Below are 18888 nucleotides of genomic sequence, written 5' to 3' on the forward strand. Positions count from 1 at the left end.
GCGGGGCGCTGTGAGGCGGCGGCGGCCTTTGAGCTGCGCGGGGCGTGGGAACACCGCTGCTCTGAGGTGATTCCCGCCTCGCCCTGCCGCCAAAGGAACTCGCTGAATTCAGCGGAAACGCGGCCGTTTCGGCCGCCGGAAACGCGGCGGAACGAGAGCCGGCCCCGAGGCGTGCGGGGCGGCGTTGCTTCAGGTGCGGCGGGCTCGTGCAGAGCTGAGCTGCCCCGTTCCGCTCCGCCCGCTGAGTTTTGCTCCCGTTGTGCAGCTGAGGTGCGCGCGGCGCTGTGGGCGCTGCTATGGGCGCCGCTTGGGACGCACCGCCTGCCGTTCCTCACAGCCTCCTGCCCTCAAGCGCTCTGCCAACATTTAGGTGCCTTGTTAACTCTCTGCTGCGTTTCTCAGGTGTTACTGGGTGTTCTACTCCGGAATTTCCGCGTAGCTTTGCTGTCACGTTTGTTTTTAAAACACTTCAGTTACCAGTTTACTTGGGAAAAAAAACACGGAAGGGCTCGTTTACAACTGGTTTATGACCGCAGGGCGCGGGCGGAGGAAGTGCCGGTGAAGCTCGTGCTCTCGTGCTGTATCTTTGTTCAGGTTGCTTTGAAAGGCTCTTTTAAAGAGCGACACGCGGGATATTAAAAAGTAATGCCGCAGGAAAACTCTTGAGAGTGGTTCGTATGGTTCATCTACTGCTCGTTCGACAGACTGCGGTGTTTGCAGGGATGGTGGCTCTCAAATGGAGGAGCGGCACCCAGCTGTGCCAGCGGGCAGCCTGCAGTGCCAACGGGCGGGGCGTGCAGGTGGAGCAGAACGCGCTATCCTGCATCGAGACCTTCCTCTGCGCCTCGAGCTCCTGGCTTCCTCTTGGTTGGCAAGTCCAAGCTGTACTGAGTTTTCAGGTGGATGTCGGCAAATGGATGTTTTGCCTGTGAAATACTGAAAAGCTAGTGTTGGGCACTGTTTTGTAGACAAATTTTTTTCAGTGTAGAAGTGAGCTGGATTGCAGTCTGGCATTGCTAGTGGTTCTTCTGGCAGCTTTTTGCTGGGTTATTACAAGCCATCTTTTCCATTTTCCATGCGCCTAATGAAATGTAACTAGAATGTGGGATGTCCCTTCGTTTTTTGCCACAACTACATTGTTCTTTTTATTTGCCCTTTGAAATTGAACCAGCTCTTCTCAATGAGGTAGAAGACTGGTGAGGTAGCAGCTGAAGGGATGCACTTATCTTGCATGTCCATATGGAGTCAAGTCAGATGGCAGTATTGAAGGACCCGCCCTAATGGTATATCATCCTTCCGTGCTGAGCTTGTAAAGCCTTTCATGGCTATTCTTGGCCTCTGCCTTACTGTAGAAGGCAAGGGCAAACAAGATTGAAGCTTGCTTAGGCTGAAATAAATTTAAGGAAACCTGGAATTGCAGGTATACCAAGTGCTCAATTTCTAATAGACCTCTTGTTTTCTCAGTGCAGTCCTGAGATAGAAGCCTGTTGCCTGCAATAGTGTTGCATGTTAGCTGTATAAATCGCACCTCATTTGAACACAGCTGTGGAAGGAACATGTGGTGCTCTGCAATGAGTTGGTGCTTCCTTGTTCCTGCATGTCTATGGACAAGAAGTGTGAAGCCTTCCGAGAGGAGCTTGCTAGAGCTGGAACACAGCTTTGAGCAAGAGTGCTTTGCAAGTAGTCCAGTGAGTGTGAGCCAGTGAATCTAATAGCAGGTACTTGAACTGGGCAGGTAGAAACACTGCTCTTGATCCTGCCAGAACCCAGTTTGATGGCACCTGATTTGTCATCCCCAGTGATGCATGGAGATATGTGATACTGCTGCTGATGAAGCACGACAGATCAGTTCTAATTTTTTACTGGTGAAGACAGTTATTCATGGGGACATGCATCTGTCTCTTGCTATTTTGCTCACAGTAAGAGGACTCTAAAGCAGATACAAGTCTGCTTTTTGAGTATCAAACACCAAATGGTAGTGTATCTGAATTTGTCAGACATCTCGATAAGCCTGTTTAAACAGCATGTAAAAGTAAATGCTGTAGTCTAGAAGCACAGAGGACAGTTTTTTCTCTTTCTGAAAACCTATTGTATCAAGTTCAGTATTTCCTTCTGACTCTTGGGAGATTTACTCTCCCCTTGAATTTGCCACTTGCCTTGCAGAGGTATAATCTTTTTGACAGCACTCTGCATAAGGCTAAGTGGTGGAAGACAATGTGTAATCATCCCTGTTCTATTTCTTTGATCTTCCTCAACAGTGTGTTAACCTTAAAATTCTCCATGAAAGATGGTATTGCTCAGTATAAAATGCTATAATCCAGCTTCAGATGTAGGCTTTGGTGTTCTTTTTTTTTGTGTGTGTTATGGAAACTGGCTATGAAAATAGGCCTTTAAATGATTTCGTGGCTCAGTATTGTACATAAATGTCCTTCAGCATGTGTGTGCAGGTCTTTTTGTGACAATTTAATGCAGGAAAAGTAATATTAAAGAGAGAAAGCATAATTAAATGCTTGCATAGATTTCTGTGATGCACAAAAGGAGGGCTCTGAGCTGCATTATTGATAATTTATTGTGTGGGTGTTTGACAAGCCCACACGTACCTCAGTGTACAGCCCTGCAGATGCATTCCTCAGCATTCTGCAGCACTGTTAATATTTTATTCATAAATCCTACTATTGAAACCGTAAAGTGTCGTAAGCAGTGTTAGTGCTTGGGAATTTGATGGCTTTTGGCTAGTCATATTTTGCTGTAAACTAATCATGGTTCTAACACACAAAGGGATAATTAATACATGCGAGGCATCCATAGCTTTAAAATCTGTTGTCTATTGCTATTTCTCTTTGAAAAATAATTTTCCAAAATGTTCATCTTTAAAACCTTTTATCTCTTCATAAAACAGAAAGCAAATTTATCTATTAATAAGGCAAAATGGGGAAAAGAATATTTTGTTGTGACTTTGGTTAGGTTTGCCTTACTTTATGAAGTCAGTACCTTTGTCTAGAAGGTAACAAAGTTCTGCTTGTTGTCAAATGGGGAACGAATTTTTGGTCTGTTCTAGGTACCACGTAATAGTGAAGAGGCTGGGGAAAAAAAATCAATCAAAAGAAGTGGATGCCCTAGCATAGCTTAGTCAGTCAGAAAGGCACGTCCATCAAAATGAGCATCGCCTTCATCTTGAAAGCAGCCATGGCCCCTCACCCCCGATCATGGCTCTTGCAGCTTAGTTCTGGCAGTGGTCATATTGCAGTGACAGCTTTGTTCCAGGTTTGTGCAGTATGCAGTCTATGCAAGTATGGTAGTCACCATTTGGTGCTGGGGCTTGAATTCCTCCCAAAGACTGTTAGCTCCAAAGCACTGAACTCCATACCATCCAGTGTTTTCTAGCCAGAACTATTTTTGTTTCACTTTTCTGGAGGAGTAACTGAATCCTTTGCTCAGCTACAGAGCTTAAACGTGATCTTGTCTTTAACTGGAAGTGCTCAGGTGCTTAAAGTCAGTATATACTAATTTGCTATTTAAGGATATAGGTCTGATTGTTTATTGTTCTTTCTGTCTCATTTCCCTCTTGCTGCTGAATACCAGTTGTTGATGGAAGAGGGGAGATCTTTAATCCTCAATAGAGTTTTGGAGAAATTGACAGCTCTACAGTTCTCTGTTCTCTATTTCTTTGCACCAGAAATGACCCTGCTGCTCTTTGTCACCAGTGTTTCCTTTTATCACTCTCCTGGCAGCTGCTTTTGCTCCATTTTGATGTCGGAACAACAAATGAACTCCCTCTGAAGCTAATGTCATGCCAGCAGATTTTGAAGCAGCAAGAAAATCATTTTTGTCTCTGAAGACAGAATTGGAGACCTTTGTGAATGAGCTGTGTTCTTAAAATAACTCTGCAGCATGTTATCCCCAGAAGGTGAAGAAGTTAAAACATCGTGACATACCACTTGTATTTGTGTGAGCAGGATCTCTAAGTAGTGGAGTGAGGAGAGAAGCAGGTTTCTTCCTTCTCCAAATTGAGTGTAGTATCTGAGCTCTTTGTTTCTGCAATATCTCTTTCTGAGGGGGAGTAGAGGAGGAAGAGGCTAAGACTCCAGTAATTAAAATAAATTTAATTATTGAGGTTGTAGGTTTGATCAGTGAAGAGATTAACACTGCTGTGGTGATGTTTTTAGGAATACTGTCCTTCAGAGGCCTGGCTTCTGCTCAGTCACTGATTCCAGTGACAACGAATAGAATGACCCAGTTGAATTGATCCAAATTGATGACATGCCTCTTGCTAAGCATTTTGCTCACGGCGTCATGGCTAACAGGTATGACAGTTTCTCATCCTTCATTCAATTACGCTGAAGCAAAGCATGTGCTAAAACTTGCTTTGTCAGAATTACTGTGTTTTGACCCAATACTCTGCAGATCAGATTCAGTGAAGTTGTGGGTAGGAGATAAAACCTTGAGGCTGTTAAGTTCTTGCGGTTGATACATCAGTAAATACCAGTTAGTTTTATTTGCTTTAGCTTTGTAATGATAACACAAAGTCCAGCCTGTTCTTTCTTTGTTTTTTATTTTTTTTTTCCTCATTTCAAGTCTGGATAGCTTCTTACAGCTTGTTCATATAATGACTAATCTTTTCTAGCACAATAGCTCGTAAATCAATCCTTCACCATGTCAGAGTGCCTTGAGTGTTGTAATAGACCACGTTCATTCAGTATCAGAAAAGAACAACGCTTTATGGAAACACTCATAAACAGTAATTTTTAAATTCAGGTCTTTGCAGCAGGCACACCTATCCATTACAGCAGGGCAGCTTTGAGAATGCATCTTAAACACTTCTCTTTCACAGAGAAGTGATTGTTCCCTGTGGTCTTGCCAGTTTTACTGTATTTCTTTGTTGTATGCAGTCAAGATAGTAATACATAAAAAGCCAAAATGTCTGGGAACTAATAGGAAATAAACTTGCAGTCTTGTTCATGACAGCATCTCACTTTAGCATTGTCTTCAGAGTTTGACTCCTGTAAACTGAGATAATGCAATGCTAATTGGACTTGTTTGCATAGGAGATGCTGTAATTGGTGTAACTTGAAGCCTGTGCTTTTATTTGGTCATCACAGGTATGGAAAAACAAATTTCAGGTTGACTCCAAACTTGCCTACATATATGTCAGTAGACTTTGGCCCATGATGGTAATTTAAAATGGACTGCATGAAGCCAAATCCTCCATTGATAAAAATCAAAAGATTTACACAGCATCAAAATCTTCACATCTCCCTCATGCAAGCTTTTCTGAATCACTTTTGTTAAGTAAGTTGGTCATTAGGTTCCTGTGCTATGGTGCCAGAGCACTTGGATGCTATCAGTGACAGCTCTGCTCACTAAATGACTGCTGAGCCTTCACACACTGAACTTCTGCCCTTGCCTGGAAGCCTTGGCAGAGGGTTTCACTATGTACATTTGTGCAGACACATTTCTGGGTTTTCTGTGTGTGAAGAGGGCAAGAGCTATGTATGCATCAGTTGGTTGCATTTTATGTTCTACAGCACTGGCATCACACACATCCTGATGCCTTTCCAACTCCTCAGCATCACTGACTAGGTTTAAGAAACTGGAAAGAAGCTGAATGCAGTAAGGCCCAATGGCCTGTGGGTGGGCTTCAATCAGTCTCTCCCTTACACAGAGGACAGTGATTTAGAGTTAGTGTGCATTTATTTTTGTTGTTGTTTGTTTTTATTAGCACCAATCTTTGCAGCACTGCCTTCTGCCAGCCGTTTGCCATTAAGCTGTTACAGCAGGACGTAAAGCTTTTCATAGTTTCATTCCAGGCTGGGCCATAGGATCTTGTGAATTGCTCTGGCTTTATACCCGCTTGCAGACTAAATGACAGTCTAACACATCATCTAGAAGAATCTGCAAGCAGCCATCTTAGATATCTTGAGTTTCTCCCCACTGTTGCTTAAGACAAAATGAATTTAATATAATTTTTAGTGAAGGAAAATTATAAGGACAGAATTATAAGGACAGCAGGAAGCCCATTAAATGTGAACACCCAGTGATTGGGCTTTGGTTCTCTCCTCTCCTCCTCACTCATCTTAGGAGCTGCTTTGTATTAAAAGTAACACATCTGCAGGACGGTGCTCCAACATCTGAAACAAAATGAATTGCTTGTTTGCTTTTCTGCATTCTTCCAACCTCTGCATGTGCAGATCTCCTGTATGTTAACAACTTCTATCAATTGCTCATGTGCAGGAAAAAAATAGATATTAATGAAATATCTAGTGAAACTTAGATATTAAGTGACTGTTCAACATGAAAAGGAATACTCTTGAAGTTTATGGGCCTGTCTTCTGAAATGTTGATGTTGTTTACACCACTAAAACTATGCAAATAACTTGCCTAATTTCCCTCTCCTGGGGTGTTTGCTAGCAAATAATCACTTTATTTAAAAGTATTCCATATGAAAAATGCTCTGCTTTTGTTGGGGCTTTGAATTTTGACTTTGTAGACTGATCCAAGAAATGAGTTGTAGGTGTATCTTGCTGACTGCCTGCTTTTTCAATCACTCGAGCTGTGGTTATTCTGCTAAGCTGGTATTTCTTTGTTTTGTTTTAGATGGCTGCCCAAGTGCTTGTAGTTGCAGTAACTGTTTGTTAAAATATGAGTGTATGAATGTGACCTGAAGTATCACTTCGTCAGTATTCGTGCTAGAAAATTACAACAGCACGAAGGTTCATCATAAGCAAATAGAAAATACTGCAGATTTAAGGATACTTAGAAATCTTCTTTGATCCTTAATTATCACACAGTTAATTCTTTCTTCCAGTCTAGAAACTAACTTGTAGCTGGGGAGGCACGTGTTTAAATCATGTCCTGGAGAATGCTTAAGCTCACTTTTAAGCAAGTACGTAGGTTACATTGGTTCAGTGACTCAGAACTGCTTGAATCTCATGCACCGTCAGACTGACTGCATAAACAAGAGTTGCAATGTAAATGCTACAGTAAATAAGATAAATATGGGTCTGGTTTTCTGTGAATTTATCACTGATTTTGACTTTCTGGTATGAAAATGTAATTTATTTATTTCTAAAGGGAAACATTCAACTAATTTTATAATATACTGAAATGTATTAAGTTACACAAAAGAATCCATATTATAGTAATCCTGCATGTATATGGGAGAGGAGCACTGAGCATGCATGGCAGATGGTTTCAAAGGAAATCCTCGAGAGCTGGGATTAAAAAGCAATTTTCAGCAAGTTTAAAGTGGGTCTCCATATTTGGGTCACAGATATTAACTCCTTCATCACAAACAAATGAGAGAGGAGTCGTGTAGGGCTGTTGTGGGGATGTTTCTCTCAAGCAGAGCTGACCAACATGCAGCGCCAAAGGAAGAAACAGGGATGGTGATTCTGGTCGTAGTCCTGCTGTTCTGGCTGCTGCAGGAGGTGGAGCTGCGGTGTGCAGAGACAAGGGCTGCTGCCATTAGCTGGTGTCAGGGTTCGGCTGAGGATCACTGGTAACCTCGTTGGTAACCTGGAAACAATGTATTTCGTGGCTGCTTCAGTGTTTGGCTACCCACCCTCACGGATTTAAACGGAGTCAAATGTTGCAGAATAAAATGCTCATGAGTGGTATTTTTGTTGTTGAGTAGTTGGAATTTTCAAGGACACCTGAGGTATAAAGTTTAAGGTACCAAATGCTACTTTGCTTCACGTTTCTGAGCTCTGTTCCTGCCACTGCCAACTCGCACTGATTTTATTGGTCTTTAGATCAGAATTCTGCATTTTTTTTATGCCTCAGACGTGTGGATAATCCTCTTCCTTTCTCCTACCTGTCACTTTTCTTCAAAACTTTCTGGTGTGTTGCTTCTGGCGTGTTAAAAAGTACCAGTTTCCATGCAACAAGTTTATGCTTATTATGTTATGATCTTATGAAATTGCAATACGACATTCTGGTTTGTGTTTGACCTTATGGTAAATAAGAAATCGAACAGCTATGCAAGAATGTCTTATTCAGTCCTAAATACCAGTGAACGTGGGCTGTGAGTTTTGCTTGAAGTATGTATGCTTACAAATGGCAAACAAGGCCGTGTGTTCTCTGACATTGCTTTAGCAGGGCACTTTATTTACTTTTAAAATTAAGCTCTAGCCTTGGTTACATTCTAATGTTAACAGTACCGTGCAAACATTGTTCCAGGCTGCAGCTCTTCACATCAATGTTTGAATATCCAGGAATATTACCAGTATCATGCATAAAAATGAGTGCAGTTTGACTTGGCTTCTCTGGATCTCTGAAGCCTACTGGCTCTGTAGCTGGTATAAATAGCACAGCAAGTTGGGGATTATTGGCTTTAGCCAACTTACACTAGCTAGTAAACATGTTAGGAATGTAATTCACACATCAGTGCTCCTTTATGTGCTTCTCACAGTGTGAAGGGGAGTTATCTGACATGGGCTGAATTCTTTTAAAGGCTCCTATAATTCCGAGGCAGAAATTCAAGTTGAACTCTGAGTAATATTTATCACTAAATAATGACATGTAAACTGACAGCAGTTCCTGTGTTCTCAAAACTAAATTTTGTGTGTTTTGAGTAGATTTGCTCAGCTTTCCTGGTGGAAGTGTCTGATGTTCTGCTAAGTGAATTATAGAATTAATTGCTGGTTTAAATTTCAGCCCATGGAGAAGTTAATTGGGTTGCTCTTTGGCTGTTATGTTAGCTGCGTGTTAACAGCAAAGGACAATATACTTCTGAAAGGGCATCATAAATGTCCTACTGGGTAACTAACTGCAGATATGTCTATGGACTGTTAATTAATGCTGCTAAATAATAGGTGTTTTCTTCAGGACTGATCGGTCATATCAGAGCTCCTATCTGCTCTTTAGAAAACAAAATTCTAATGGGTGAAAGCCATACTATGAAATACTTGCCAGTGTTCAGCTCTTCCACCAAAACCAGAAAGCTTCAGTTGTCTCATGATTGTTTTTTAACTGAATTTGAATCTGCTCTCCAGCATTTCCTATAAGGAATATATGAATCTTGATAGGGCGAGACTTGGCTTCATGTGACCTTTCCAGGTGCTTTTATTTTAGTATAATTAGTGTTTCAGATGATTATTCCTGCACAAAATAAATTTAGTCTTTCTTTATAAGTTGCCCCAGACTACAGGGAGGCAATAGGTTTAAAAAATAACAACAACAACAACAACAACAAAAAAACACCAACCGAACAAAAAAACCCAACAGACTGAAGGCTGTGTGAGCTGGTACGAGTGGTTACTTTTCCCCCACCCCCAGTTCTTTGAGACCTACTAACATCCTTGCAAAGAATGGAGTTTGTTGCTGCTGATGAGATGAGGTCTGAGCATAAAGATGTGTATTATAGGCCTTGGCTGCAAACAGAGCGTCTCCTATAGTCATAACTCGAATGTGAGTTTTAATGCTTTTGTTCTTGGAACCAGCATTTCCAATTTGTGCATAAATTCAGTATCCCAAGCTGTTGTCAGCCATTATGTGGCCAAGTTATGATTTTAATTGAAACAATTCTAGATTTTTTTTCCCCAATGCCAAAAGTCCCTTGGATTGTAATTCTATAAACACAGTTGAGAATTTTGATTTAGATTCTTCAAAACCTGCCCTTCCAATGAAGTCATGTAGATCAATTCAGGTTCTGCTGCTGCTGGTACCTTCCAGGACTTTGCTTTCAAGTTGCTTTTTGCATGTTGAAGTAGCAGATGATCTGAGCCATTTGTCTTTAGATGCATGTTAGAATCCCTTCTCTTCAACAAACTTGCATCAACTCCTAAAGAAAGGAATCAGTGTTGAGTTTAGAGAACCAGTCTGCCTGATTCACCTTGCTCACTGTGCAGTCAAGTATTTGATTAAGCAGGATTTTCTCATACAGAGTAGAATGTCCATCCACGATGGAAGGAGGAGTAAGTGATGCAGATAACCAGAATTTATGAAGTTTCATGGGGGGAGGAGGTGGGAAGGAGTCCTGAATTCTCCTGTTAGGGCTAAATGTGAGTCATCGAACCTACAGTGAGGTGCAACTCTAAAGCAATATGGTGTGCTGTTAGAATGTTTAAAAATAGTGTAAAAAGGAAAATTCTCAGATGCTGTTTGAATGTTCTACGTTATCTTTGTTGTGAATCACATTTTAAGTTAAAATAGTAACTGTCAGGGGAGATAATTCTAGTTCTTTACAGCCTTCTGGAAGCTAATTCCTAACAGCAGAAGTTGGTCATGCAGCAGGGTATTTGATACCTTGTGCCCCTTCCTTCAGAAGGGCGCTTGAACATTTTGGGAGGGGACTGTGGCACTGTGGTGATGGGAGTGGAAAGCCAAATAACCCAGTAATCTTCAGAGGATGCTAGGGTGTCGTAGTGTTGATAGGTGCACTTTTCCAAAGCAGAGCTGTGCTGTTACAAACATGTAATTCTCTATGAAATTGTCTTTTTTTCAGAGTTCTGAGTATTGGAGATTATAGTTCTTATTTTAAATTCTTTCTTATGTGCAGAAACAGGAAATAGCAAAGGTTTGGTTCCACTGAGTGCTTTGGAATTGCTCAGTACCTTTGGCAGCATATGCTTACTAAAAATGCTTTAATAGATCACTGAAAGAATAACCTATGCATCTCAAGGCTGTGAATTCACTTGCAATGTAACCAGTTGGATGAGAGTGAAATCTTGCATGCTGATAAATATGAAATTTGTGCTGTAGATGGACTTCTGCTCTTCTTATTGATGGTACTTTAAGTAGTGAGTTGGGGAAAACCAGATAATGGAAATTGATTCTTCTCTGCAGGTCTCACTTTCTGCTGGACTTCGGCAGAGCTGATCTGTGAGGATAATCGAGGCTCTTCTGCTCTGAATGCTGTAAGTGATTATTTTCTTTGGTTTCATGGCAATCACTAGGAGCCCATTTGTCCCATGTAGAGAAAAAGGTGAAAATGCCAAAGCACAAATAAATGGTGAAAATGAAGTCGATGCAGATTAGTTATGACTTACGTGTGGTCTGGAAATCGTTCCTGCAAATATTTTATGGTTAGGAACACTCCTCTTTCCCTCCAGCTGTGCTGACAAAGGCAGTAGCAGAATCCTAATTTCAAATTGCCACTGCAGATACCAAAGTAAACAATGTTTTGATAGGTTCATCGGGATTACAGATGGATGAGCAATTTGAGTATGGTGCAGGGAATGTGCTGTGTCTGTGTATGTTGTGTTTGACTGAGAGTGAACACCTGAAGAACTGGTACAGTGTCTTAGCCAGGAAATTCTTGCTGGGAAGTCAGAGGAGTGATAAAACTTGAATGGAAAAACTGTGATGTGGGTGATGATCCTAGCTGTTATTTAGCATAAGTTGTTTGAGTTTTGGGTGATGTGATAATAGAATAGGAGGCATTTAAAATGTTTTTGTTCTGAGCTTCTTGCAGTAGCAGAGTTGCTTGCTTTAAATCCTGCACATGTGGAAGAATGTCTTCTGTAGCATCTGGGAAACGGCCCCTGTAGTAGAGGGAATCCAGCAGTTGTCTGGTGCGTTACTGCAGGGAGACTGGAAACAATGTTATGTTTTTGACCTTGTTTCAGCATTGCTTTTGTATTCTTTAACACAGTTGCTATTCTGGTACCAAAGAAAACATACAAAATTCTCTTCTTACCCCCATTTTTTCCTCCCTGAATCTGTAAGAATTTCCTGACTTGCTGAACAAAGAGGTTGGAACTAATTACATAGCCAACATCTGCACTGGGCTTGGTTATTAAGAGAATATTTAACATAGATGCTAAACTATTTTCTGACAAGAGAGCCTTGCCTATACGCTTCTTCAGGGATGAGGGTAGTTTCTTCGTTTTTGGTTCATTAAAGACATTTCCTTGATCAGTTAGAGTCTTGTTGGACAGGAAAATAATTTTGCTTTTTAAATATCAAGATGTGGCTCATCAGGCTATTTGTAACCAGCTGCATCGGAGGTTGTGATAGTGTATCACTTCAGTTCCAATGGAGGCACATCACATGGATTGCCATTTTGATGGCTTTGAATGATAATCTGACCCATAAAAACTGAAGCATAATATGCAAGCTGATTTTTCTGGCCTGCCTTATTCTTGATGCCATCTGTGTTGGGATGGAGATGAGCCTGCTCAAAATGCGGCTTGCCAGTTTTAAGCAGAGTGGTAGTGCCAGTCACAGATGGGATTAAAAGAATAGCCTCATGTAAACAAGGAAAGAAGGAAGATGCTCCTGAAAGCAGGAAGTGTCACCTTAAAGCATATTGTGTCTGTTAAATCCTGTGGCCTATGGAACATCTATCAGACTTTTCTGTGAGTTCTTCATAGGGACAAAGTAACCTCAAGTGTCTTTCTAAAATAAAATATGAACCCTTAGCTTCCAAATGTTGCTCTTTCACTAGTGTCACCTTCTATCCCTGTCAAGTATATGCAGGGTATCCATGCAACAAAATCAGTTACAGTATATTATTTTGTAAGATTTGTGTTCTTAATTTGTTGTGTGAATCCTGCTGAGGTCATTGCATTTGGTGTGCTAGGCTGCATTTCTGAGTTGTTTGTCAATAACAAAGCTCTATCTTGCAGCTGAAGGTGAGTACCTGTCTTTCTGCAGTATCTATACTCAAAACATAAGGTGTTAAGGTCCCAGTTCTCACTGTAATCTACAAGGTCTGTCTTCTGCTCGGTTTGAGAGCCTGAGCTTTGAAGTTTAACGACCTTGCCTTTGATGAAACCACAAGTGTATCTTGGTACTGTTTATAATACAAAAATACATGGAATGATTTTCACTGATTACAAATACAGTCCACAGAAATCTCCTTTTTTTTTTTTTTATCCTTTCTTAAATAGATTACATTGTTTGAGCTACCATACCATTTTGCAGCAGGGAGGCATGTAAAAGAAGCCACTCATCAATGATGCCATGTTCTTGACGCTTGAACATCCCTCCAGAGCTCTTTCAGTCTTTTATTTCCAAGCTAAATAAGCACCAATTTCAGTGGTATTTTATCTACTCCCTTTAATTACTGCTGTGGAGAGAAAGTTTCTGCCGATGCAAATGTGTTATTTTGTCATGTCACATCACATTGCATCAGCCTTATATTTAGGAACAGAAAGAGGGGGAGGCAGAGACAGGATGTGGCTACAAATTGAACTAAAGGGTTTTCTTCAATGCAGGCTGAAAATAGACAATTGAGGCAGCGATGCTTTTTCAAGCAGAAATCCATGAAAGGGAAAATCAAATCTGTGACGGCAGAAGTGAAAAGCAGGCTGAGGGTGTGAGAAGGAGGAGTTCTAGATGGAGGTGTGGGCTGGTGTCATGGACAAGCAGATGAGCTCGTTTATGCTAACACCCCTTACGCTGCCTGCTTGGTGAGAAGTAGCTTTAGAATGTCAGACCACGTACAGTTATTCTACTTCTGTGCAGGCTAAAAAGTTCTAGCCCTGTTTCTTTTTTCTTTGTTGCTGGGCATGCCACCTGCCCTTTCCTTTGTAATTATTTCACCTTCAGAGATAATTTGATAGATGTTCATAAATGCTTATTTTCACCAACCAAAATTTTAGCTAGTGACTTTAATGTAGCTTTTAGTGCTACAGCCAGTGTTTGCCTGCAGAAATTCTGGTGGAAGAATGAAATCCTCCAAATACAATTCTAATACTGGTACAATACTGATATTCCAAGTTACGCTGGGTGGAAATTCTTTCATGGCAATACGTAGTATTTGTTTGTTTCTGTTAACTAATTCCATTAATAGCTCTCAGTTCACATTTCTTTTATTGTCTTCCCTTCCCAAGGAGCTTTGAATCAGATCCTTGGTAATTATTCTACCTTTGCCTGACCTCTACTGTACTTCTGAAGCTCTGCTGATAGATGAGAAAACTGGGCATGGAATTTTTCAGTCCTAGTCCAGCAACAGCACGAAATAAAAGCAAGCCTCTTCAGATAGAATAAGTAGAAAAGGTTTATTTGGTCACTGTATGATGGGTATCACACCAGGGTCAGCTGTGCAAGCCATTAACAAAAACGCCAAATTAAAACTAAATTATGATAAATAGAGAAAAATTTACAGTAATTATTCAAGTGAATGTAGTGCTTTTTTCCCAAATATTATTTATATTCTTGAAGCAAGTAGTTCTGGTTCTTCGAAAAATACAGTAATGTATTCCCCATGGGAAATTTCTTTTCTCCTCTCAGATCTAGGCATAAAATGACCTATTGCAATCAAATACATAAGTTATACGTGTGATACAGCATGCTTTGAAATGATGAGGCTGATTGGAAGCTGGCAATTAAATTCTGAAAAATTGTCTGTTTGAGAAGCATCAGATCTCTGGGTGTGGATGTGGGCTGGAGGCGTAGTGGTGGCACTTATTTCCCAAATTAGAAAAAATAAGTGCATTTCTTACAGCTAAGTGCTTTGATTTTCTTTTTGAAAACAATTGGTGACTTCTAGAGATATTTTTATTCTTGTCACCAAGGATAATAAAAATGCATTAGAAGTGTAGAAGCTTGTTTATTGAGAACATTGACAGATGTAAAAACAAAGCAGTGTTTCACACTGAAACTAGACAGGCTGAGGTACCCAGCTCTTCATAACTAAGTATTACCAGTCCTCCCAAACTGTGAGATATCAAAGTGATGCTGTCATATGATCTCTTAATTTTTGAATTCTTTATAACTGGAAACAAACACCCTTGGTGCTACATCCACGTACCCAGTGAAGCCTGATGAAGGCAAGGTTTGCCTTGGGCTTTATGTACAAAACTGGCACATGGGTGCATGGTTGTCTGTGCTCACAGTGAGCAGGTTCACAACTGGGAAAAGGGGCGCAGTGCTGACTTGCAGTGCGAGGAGGCTGATGGCTTAGGCACAGTTGTGGTGTTTGGTGTTCTGCCATATGTGACTTCTGTATTTGGTAAATGCATCTCTTCTCCATGGTGTGTGGCTAGGCCACAGAGGGTCTGGGAATGCTTTTCCCAGTAGAGAAGGGAAGAGGTGAGAGAATCCTTTACAAATTCTAGTTATACTTCAGGAATTTGATGTGAGTGAATGCTTTGTTGTTCACTTTCAGGTCCATGTACTTCCCAGCACTTACGACAATCATGTCAAATTTTTCTTCCTCGTGATTTTTTTTAAGCTCATGAGAAAATTAAAAATGTCTCAGTAAACTGTATTTTCTTAGTAAAGAATGCAGTACTGTTGTACTTCTTTCAGAGCAAATCGCAGAAATATTAAATAAAGGAACATAGCTGTTTTATAGTTGGCACATTTATTTTGAATTGAGTAAGTCTCGAAAATATTAGATTAAAACTGCAGATCAAATAAAGAGTCTGCAAGCTCTCTCCAGATTGTTCATAAACAAAAACAACCAACCCAATTGACAACACTGCATCAAGAAAATGTTCTTAATGTCTTTAGGTAAAGGAAAAGCATTGTGGCTCTCAAACATTATTAAATCTGTATTGTTTAGTTGATAGGATGGGAGAAGATGCTTGCGGAGTGCTGTGTCAGATTTATCAGGGCATGTTTTAATTCTAGATCACTTGCTAGATTTTGCAGCTATTTGTCTGGTGTTGGGATAATTGAGAGGGCTGAGTAAAGCCAGATGACTGTAATGAACTTGTTTTGTCTTTTGCTCATTCTGGAAAGAAAAAAAGCTATTTATAGGGTATTGTGTATGGTTAGGACTTCTGTTCTTCCTGTTTCTCCAACTTTCTCTGGGCCACTGACTTTGTGCCATCACCAATAATTATATCAAATTAATTTGACATAATGGAGTTAATTATTAGATATGAAGGTTAGCACCGTGACTTCCATCGAACCAAAGCTTTTATCCCCGTTTTACTGAGGCTTCATGAAATGTAAGCAAATCTGAGTCATGGGTGAAGCCCAAGGCACCTCCCTTCCCATAAAATGCTGATGTTGCTGTGAAGAACTATCCTGCTTCGGGTGATAATGCCCTGTATGTGAGGGGAATGCTCTGGAGTTCTGTGTGAGTACCCAAATACTGCAGAAAAAAAGAAATATTTGAATTGCCTCAGAGCCATTCAGTCAAAATTCAGATAGGTGGGATGAACGCCAGTGGAAATTCAGATACATAGAGGATATTGAACCTGGTTTAGCTCATGTGTATAAAAGAGAATTAGGACAAGTTCCTAATGAGAATCAAAGGGTGATTTCTAGTGTAAGCTCTGCTGTTGACTTGCTGTGTGATTTTGTGAAAGCTACTTCATCTTCTGGAAGCTCAATTTTCTTGGGTGTTTTTGCTTCAGAGAGATCTGATGCTTGTGTTGTCTATTTGTACACCCGTGGTTTAGATGTAATGGGACGTTTGAATTCTCGGCATTTGTCCCCAAGATTTGTTCCTATTCTCATTTAAAGGAAGACCCTGACTTTGAAAATGGCTGAGGACAGCTCTCTTTCACACAGGGCAGGCATATGGTTTTTTCTTAGTGCCGGGGAGCTATGTTCCCAGTGGGGCTGTGGTTGTTAAAGCCAATGGAGCAGTGCCAGCCTGTTGATATCACTGCAGGTCCGATCTGTGGACAGTGGAGCTTATTTACAACTAACAAAACTGGCTTCTTCCAGCATATGTCTGTTTTCCTTTTGAGAGGCTATCTTAAAGCAGGATCAGAGAGAAACAGAGAGGACTAAGCTAATGTAAGCAGTATCTCATCTAATCCTCTGCTCGGGCAAAGTTTAGACCCCTACAATTCAAATACATTGCACTAGCTAACATCTGCCATTGCTGTCAGTTGTGGATTTTCATTGCTTCTGTCTTAGTAGCGTCAAGTCATGGAGCACTGGAAACGGTTGTCACACAGCCCTTTCTGGAGTCAGATACCAACTTCTTGAATGAGTGAGGGGGCTTCCTTCAGAATTGCTGTTTTTATTTCAAAAGAATACATTGTAACTTTCTAAAATAAGACCCGTATGTATAGAGATGAATTGTCCCCCAAGGAGTAGGGAATGTGTAGGTCTTCTGTAGAACCATAGAACCATTTCAGTGGGAAGGGACCCTTAAAGGTCTCCTAGTCCAACCCCTTGTAACAAGCAGGGTCATCTTCTAGAGCAGGTTGCTCAGAGCCTGGTCCAGCCTGACCTGGAAAAGCATCTCTCAAAGCATGGAGATTGAGTAAGACTCACTCAGCAGTTGGCTTTGTGAGGAGCTCTCTTGTAGAATCCCACTGCAGCCAGCAGTTTGAGAATGAGCCTTTGTCTATGAATGAAAAGCCAGTTGCTGGACTGTACTTTTTCTTTGCAACAAGCTTATTGCAAGCCAGACCTTTCCTTGCTTTTCTTATAAAACAGTTTCTCTTTGGGTGAGACTTTGGGCTTCTCTTTGCCCTAGGCCATGGAGGTGACAGTGAAGTTTCTGGGAGAACCTGAAATATGGCTTTAAGAACTCACAGATGCTTCTAAGATATGGTGGGGCATCTGGCCATGTGATTGACTGTTGGTATGGTAACAATCCCTGATTAGTGAACTGTACAAATTAAAATCCTTCTTAAGAGGTTAAACACTCCTAGACTTGAATGTTCTGTAATACTGCTGCTTATGAACATTTCTCCCATCAGCAGGCATGTATTTTGCTTATGCTGTAGCGGGCCTAGAATTGTAGGCAGAAAGTTATTGTACTACCTGTCATGCAGTAATAAGGGGAACCACTGTTGCTAATGTGGAGCACTTCAAAATGCAGTTTTTACAAGAAAGGGAGGAATGAGCAGTCAGCTTTGTTTTAATGCTAATGGCAAAAAGATAAAACTCACTTTGTGTTGGGCATGATCTCAAGTATAAATACTTACAAACTTAATCAGTAAAAACTGAATTCATCTTTGCTGAACTTGTACCGAGTGGTTTACAGCTGGGAAGATAAAGTTCTTATAAGACTGTGGCTTTCAGAATTTTCTTTGTGAGCTGGAAGTAGTCACTGGGGGGAAAAAAAAGATTAAGTTGCACCTAAACCAGAAAATCTTCTATCTGTGCCCCCATTGCTGCCTGAACTTGGTGTTTGGTGAGCATGCTGCAAAGCATATTTGTTTGATTAGTCCAAGCATGTTCGTTAATTATCTGAAACTGGATAATCTGGCCTAAATGTAGGAAGTGCGTTGTCTCACTGATGTTAGATGGTAAGCCTTCATGTTTTGCTGTGTTTGATATATTGCATGTCTCTGCTTTGTGACACCAAATGATGCTGTAAGGTAAAACTCTTGTCCTGAAGCTTTGTTTGCTTGATTCACACAAGCAGTCTTCTGACCTGCACTCTGAATTGTTTGTTTAATACTTAGGTGCATCACAGCACAACTTTTGAGTGGAACCAGTTTATCCAGCAATTTACCACTTTCTCTATCCTGTCGTCATCATCATATCCAGCTCTGATGATGCAAAGAGCGAAGTTTGCACATTTAAATTCTTGCTTGGAAGGCAACTTCTGTTAGTGTTCAATAGCATCAGGCCTAATACTGAGGCTGACAAGCTGCCTGAAGCCTGTCTGACCGATGGCAATTCCTTGTCAGGCAGATCTTTGGATTTTGTTGTTTGGCCAGTTTGTAATCTCCTGTATGCTGATACTCTATAATGCTACCTTTACAGCACAGGCCTGTGTTGTCATTTAATTGTCGTTTGATGTTGCTTGGTGCATGCAGAGAAGCAAAGCACAGAGCAGAGGAGAACGGAAATAGAAGTGAACAGAACAAGAATGTCTGACTATCATCATTCATGCAATAAGACATTAGAGATCGTATTCAGAAAGGACAGAACCCACAATAATGACAGGCCACAGCTCGTCAGAAATCATCATGTCAAACCAGCAGATCTTAATAAAAGCTCAGCATGCTGGAGAGATGTGTTTATTACCATGTGATTTCAGCATTGTACATGCTCACCCGTACATGAGAAAGGGTG

General features: G+C 40.8%; 1 protein-coding gene across 5 annotated transcripts in view; it reads left to right on the forward strand.

Annotated features, from left to right (window-relative positions):
• Positions 1-18888, forward strand: part of LYRM9 (LYR motif containing 9) — a 30470-nt gene that overhangs the window by 1233 nt on the left and 10349 nt on the right. For 2 of the 5 annotated variants that reach the window (XM_052689095.1, XM_052689094.1), the window contains exon 2: positions 10786-10856. Coding sequence is in view for 3 of the 5 variants with exons in the window: in XM_052689091.1 (XP_052545051.1) it covers positions 4256-4304; positions 10786-10856 (120 nt within the window). In the remaining 2 variants the exon portion in view is untranslated. Of the gene's footprint in view, positions 1-195; positions 3908-4166; positions 4305-10785; positions 10857-18888 lie in introns of those variants that run through there. The other 3 variants (XM_052689092.1, XM_052689093.1, XM_052689091.1) reach the window with 3 other exon arrangements.

The sequence above is a fragment of the Tympanuchus pallidicinctus genome, unplaced genomic scaffold (assembly GCF_026119805.1).
Source record: "Tympanuchus pallidicinctus isolate F22 unplaced genomic scaffold, pur_lepc_1.0 scaffold24, whole genome shotgun sequence".
NCBI lineage: Eukaryota > Metazoa > Chordata > Aves > Galliformes > Phasianidae > Tympanuchus > Tympanuchus pallidicinctus.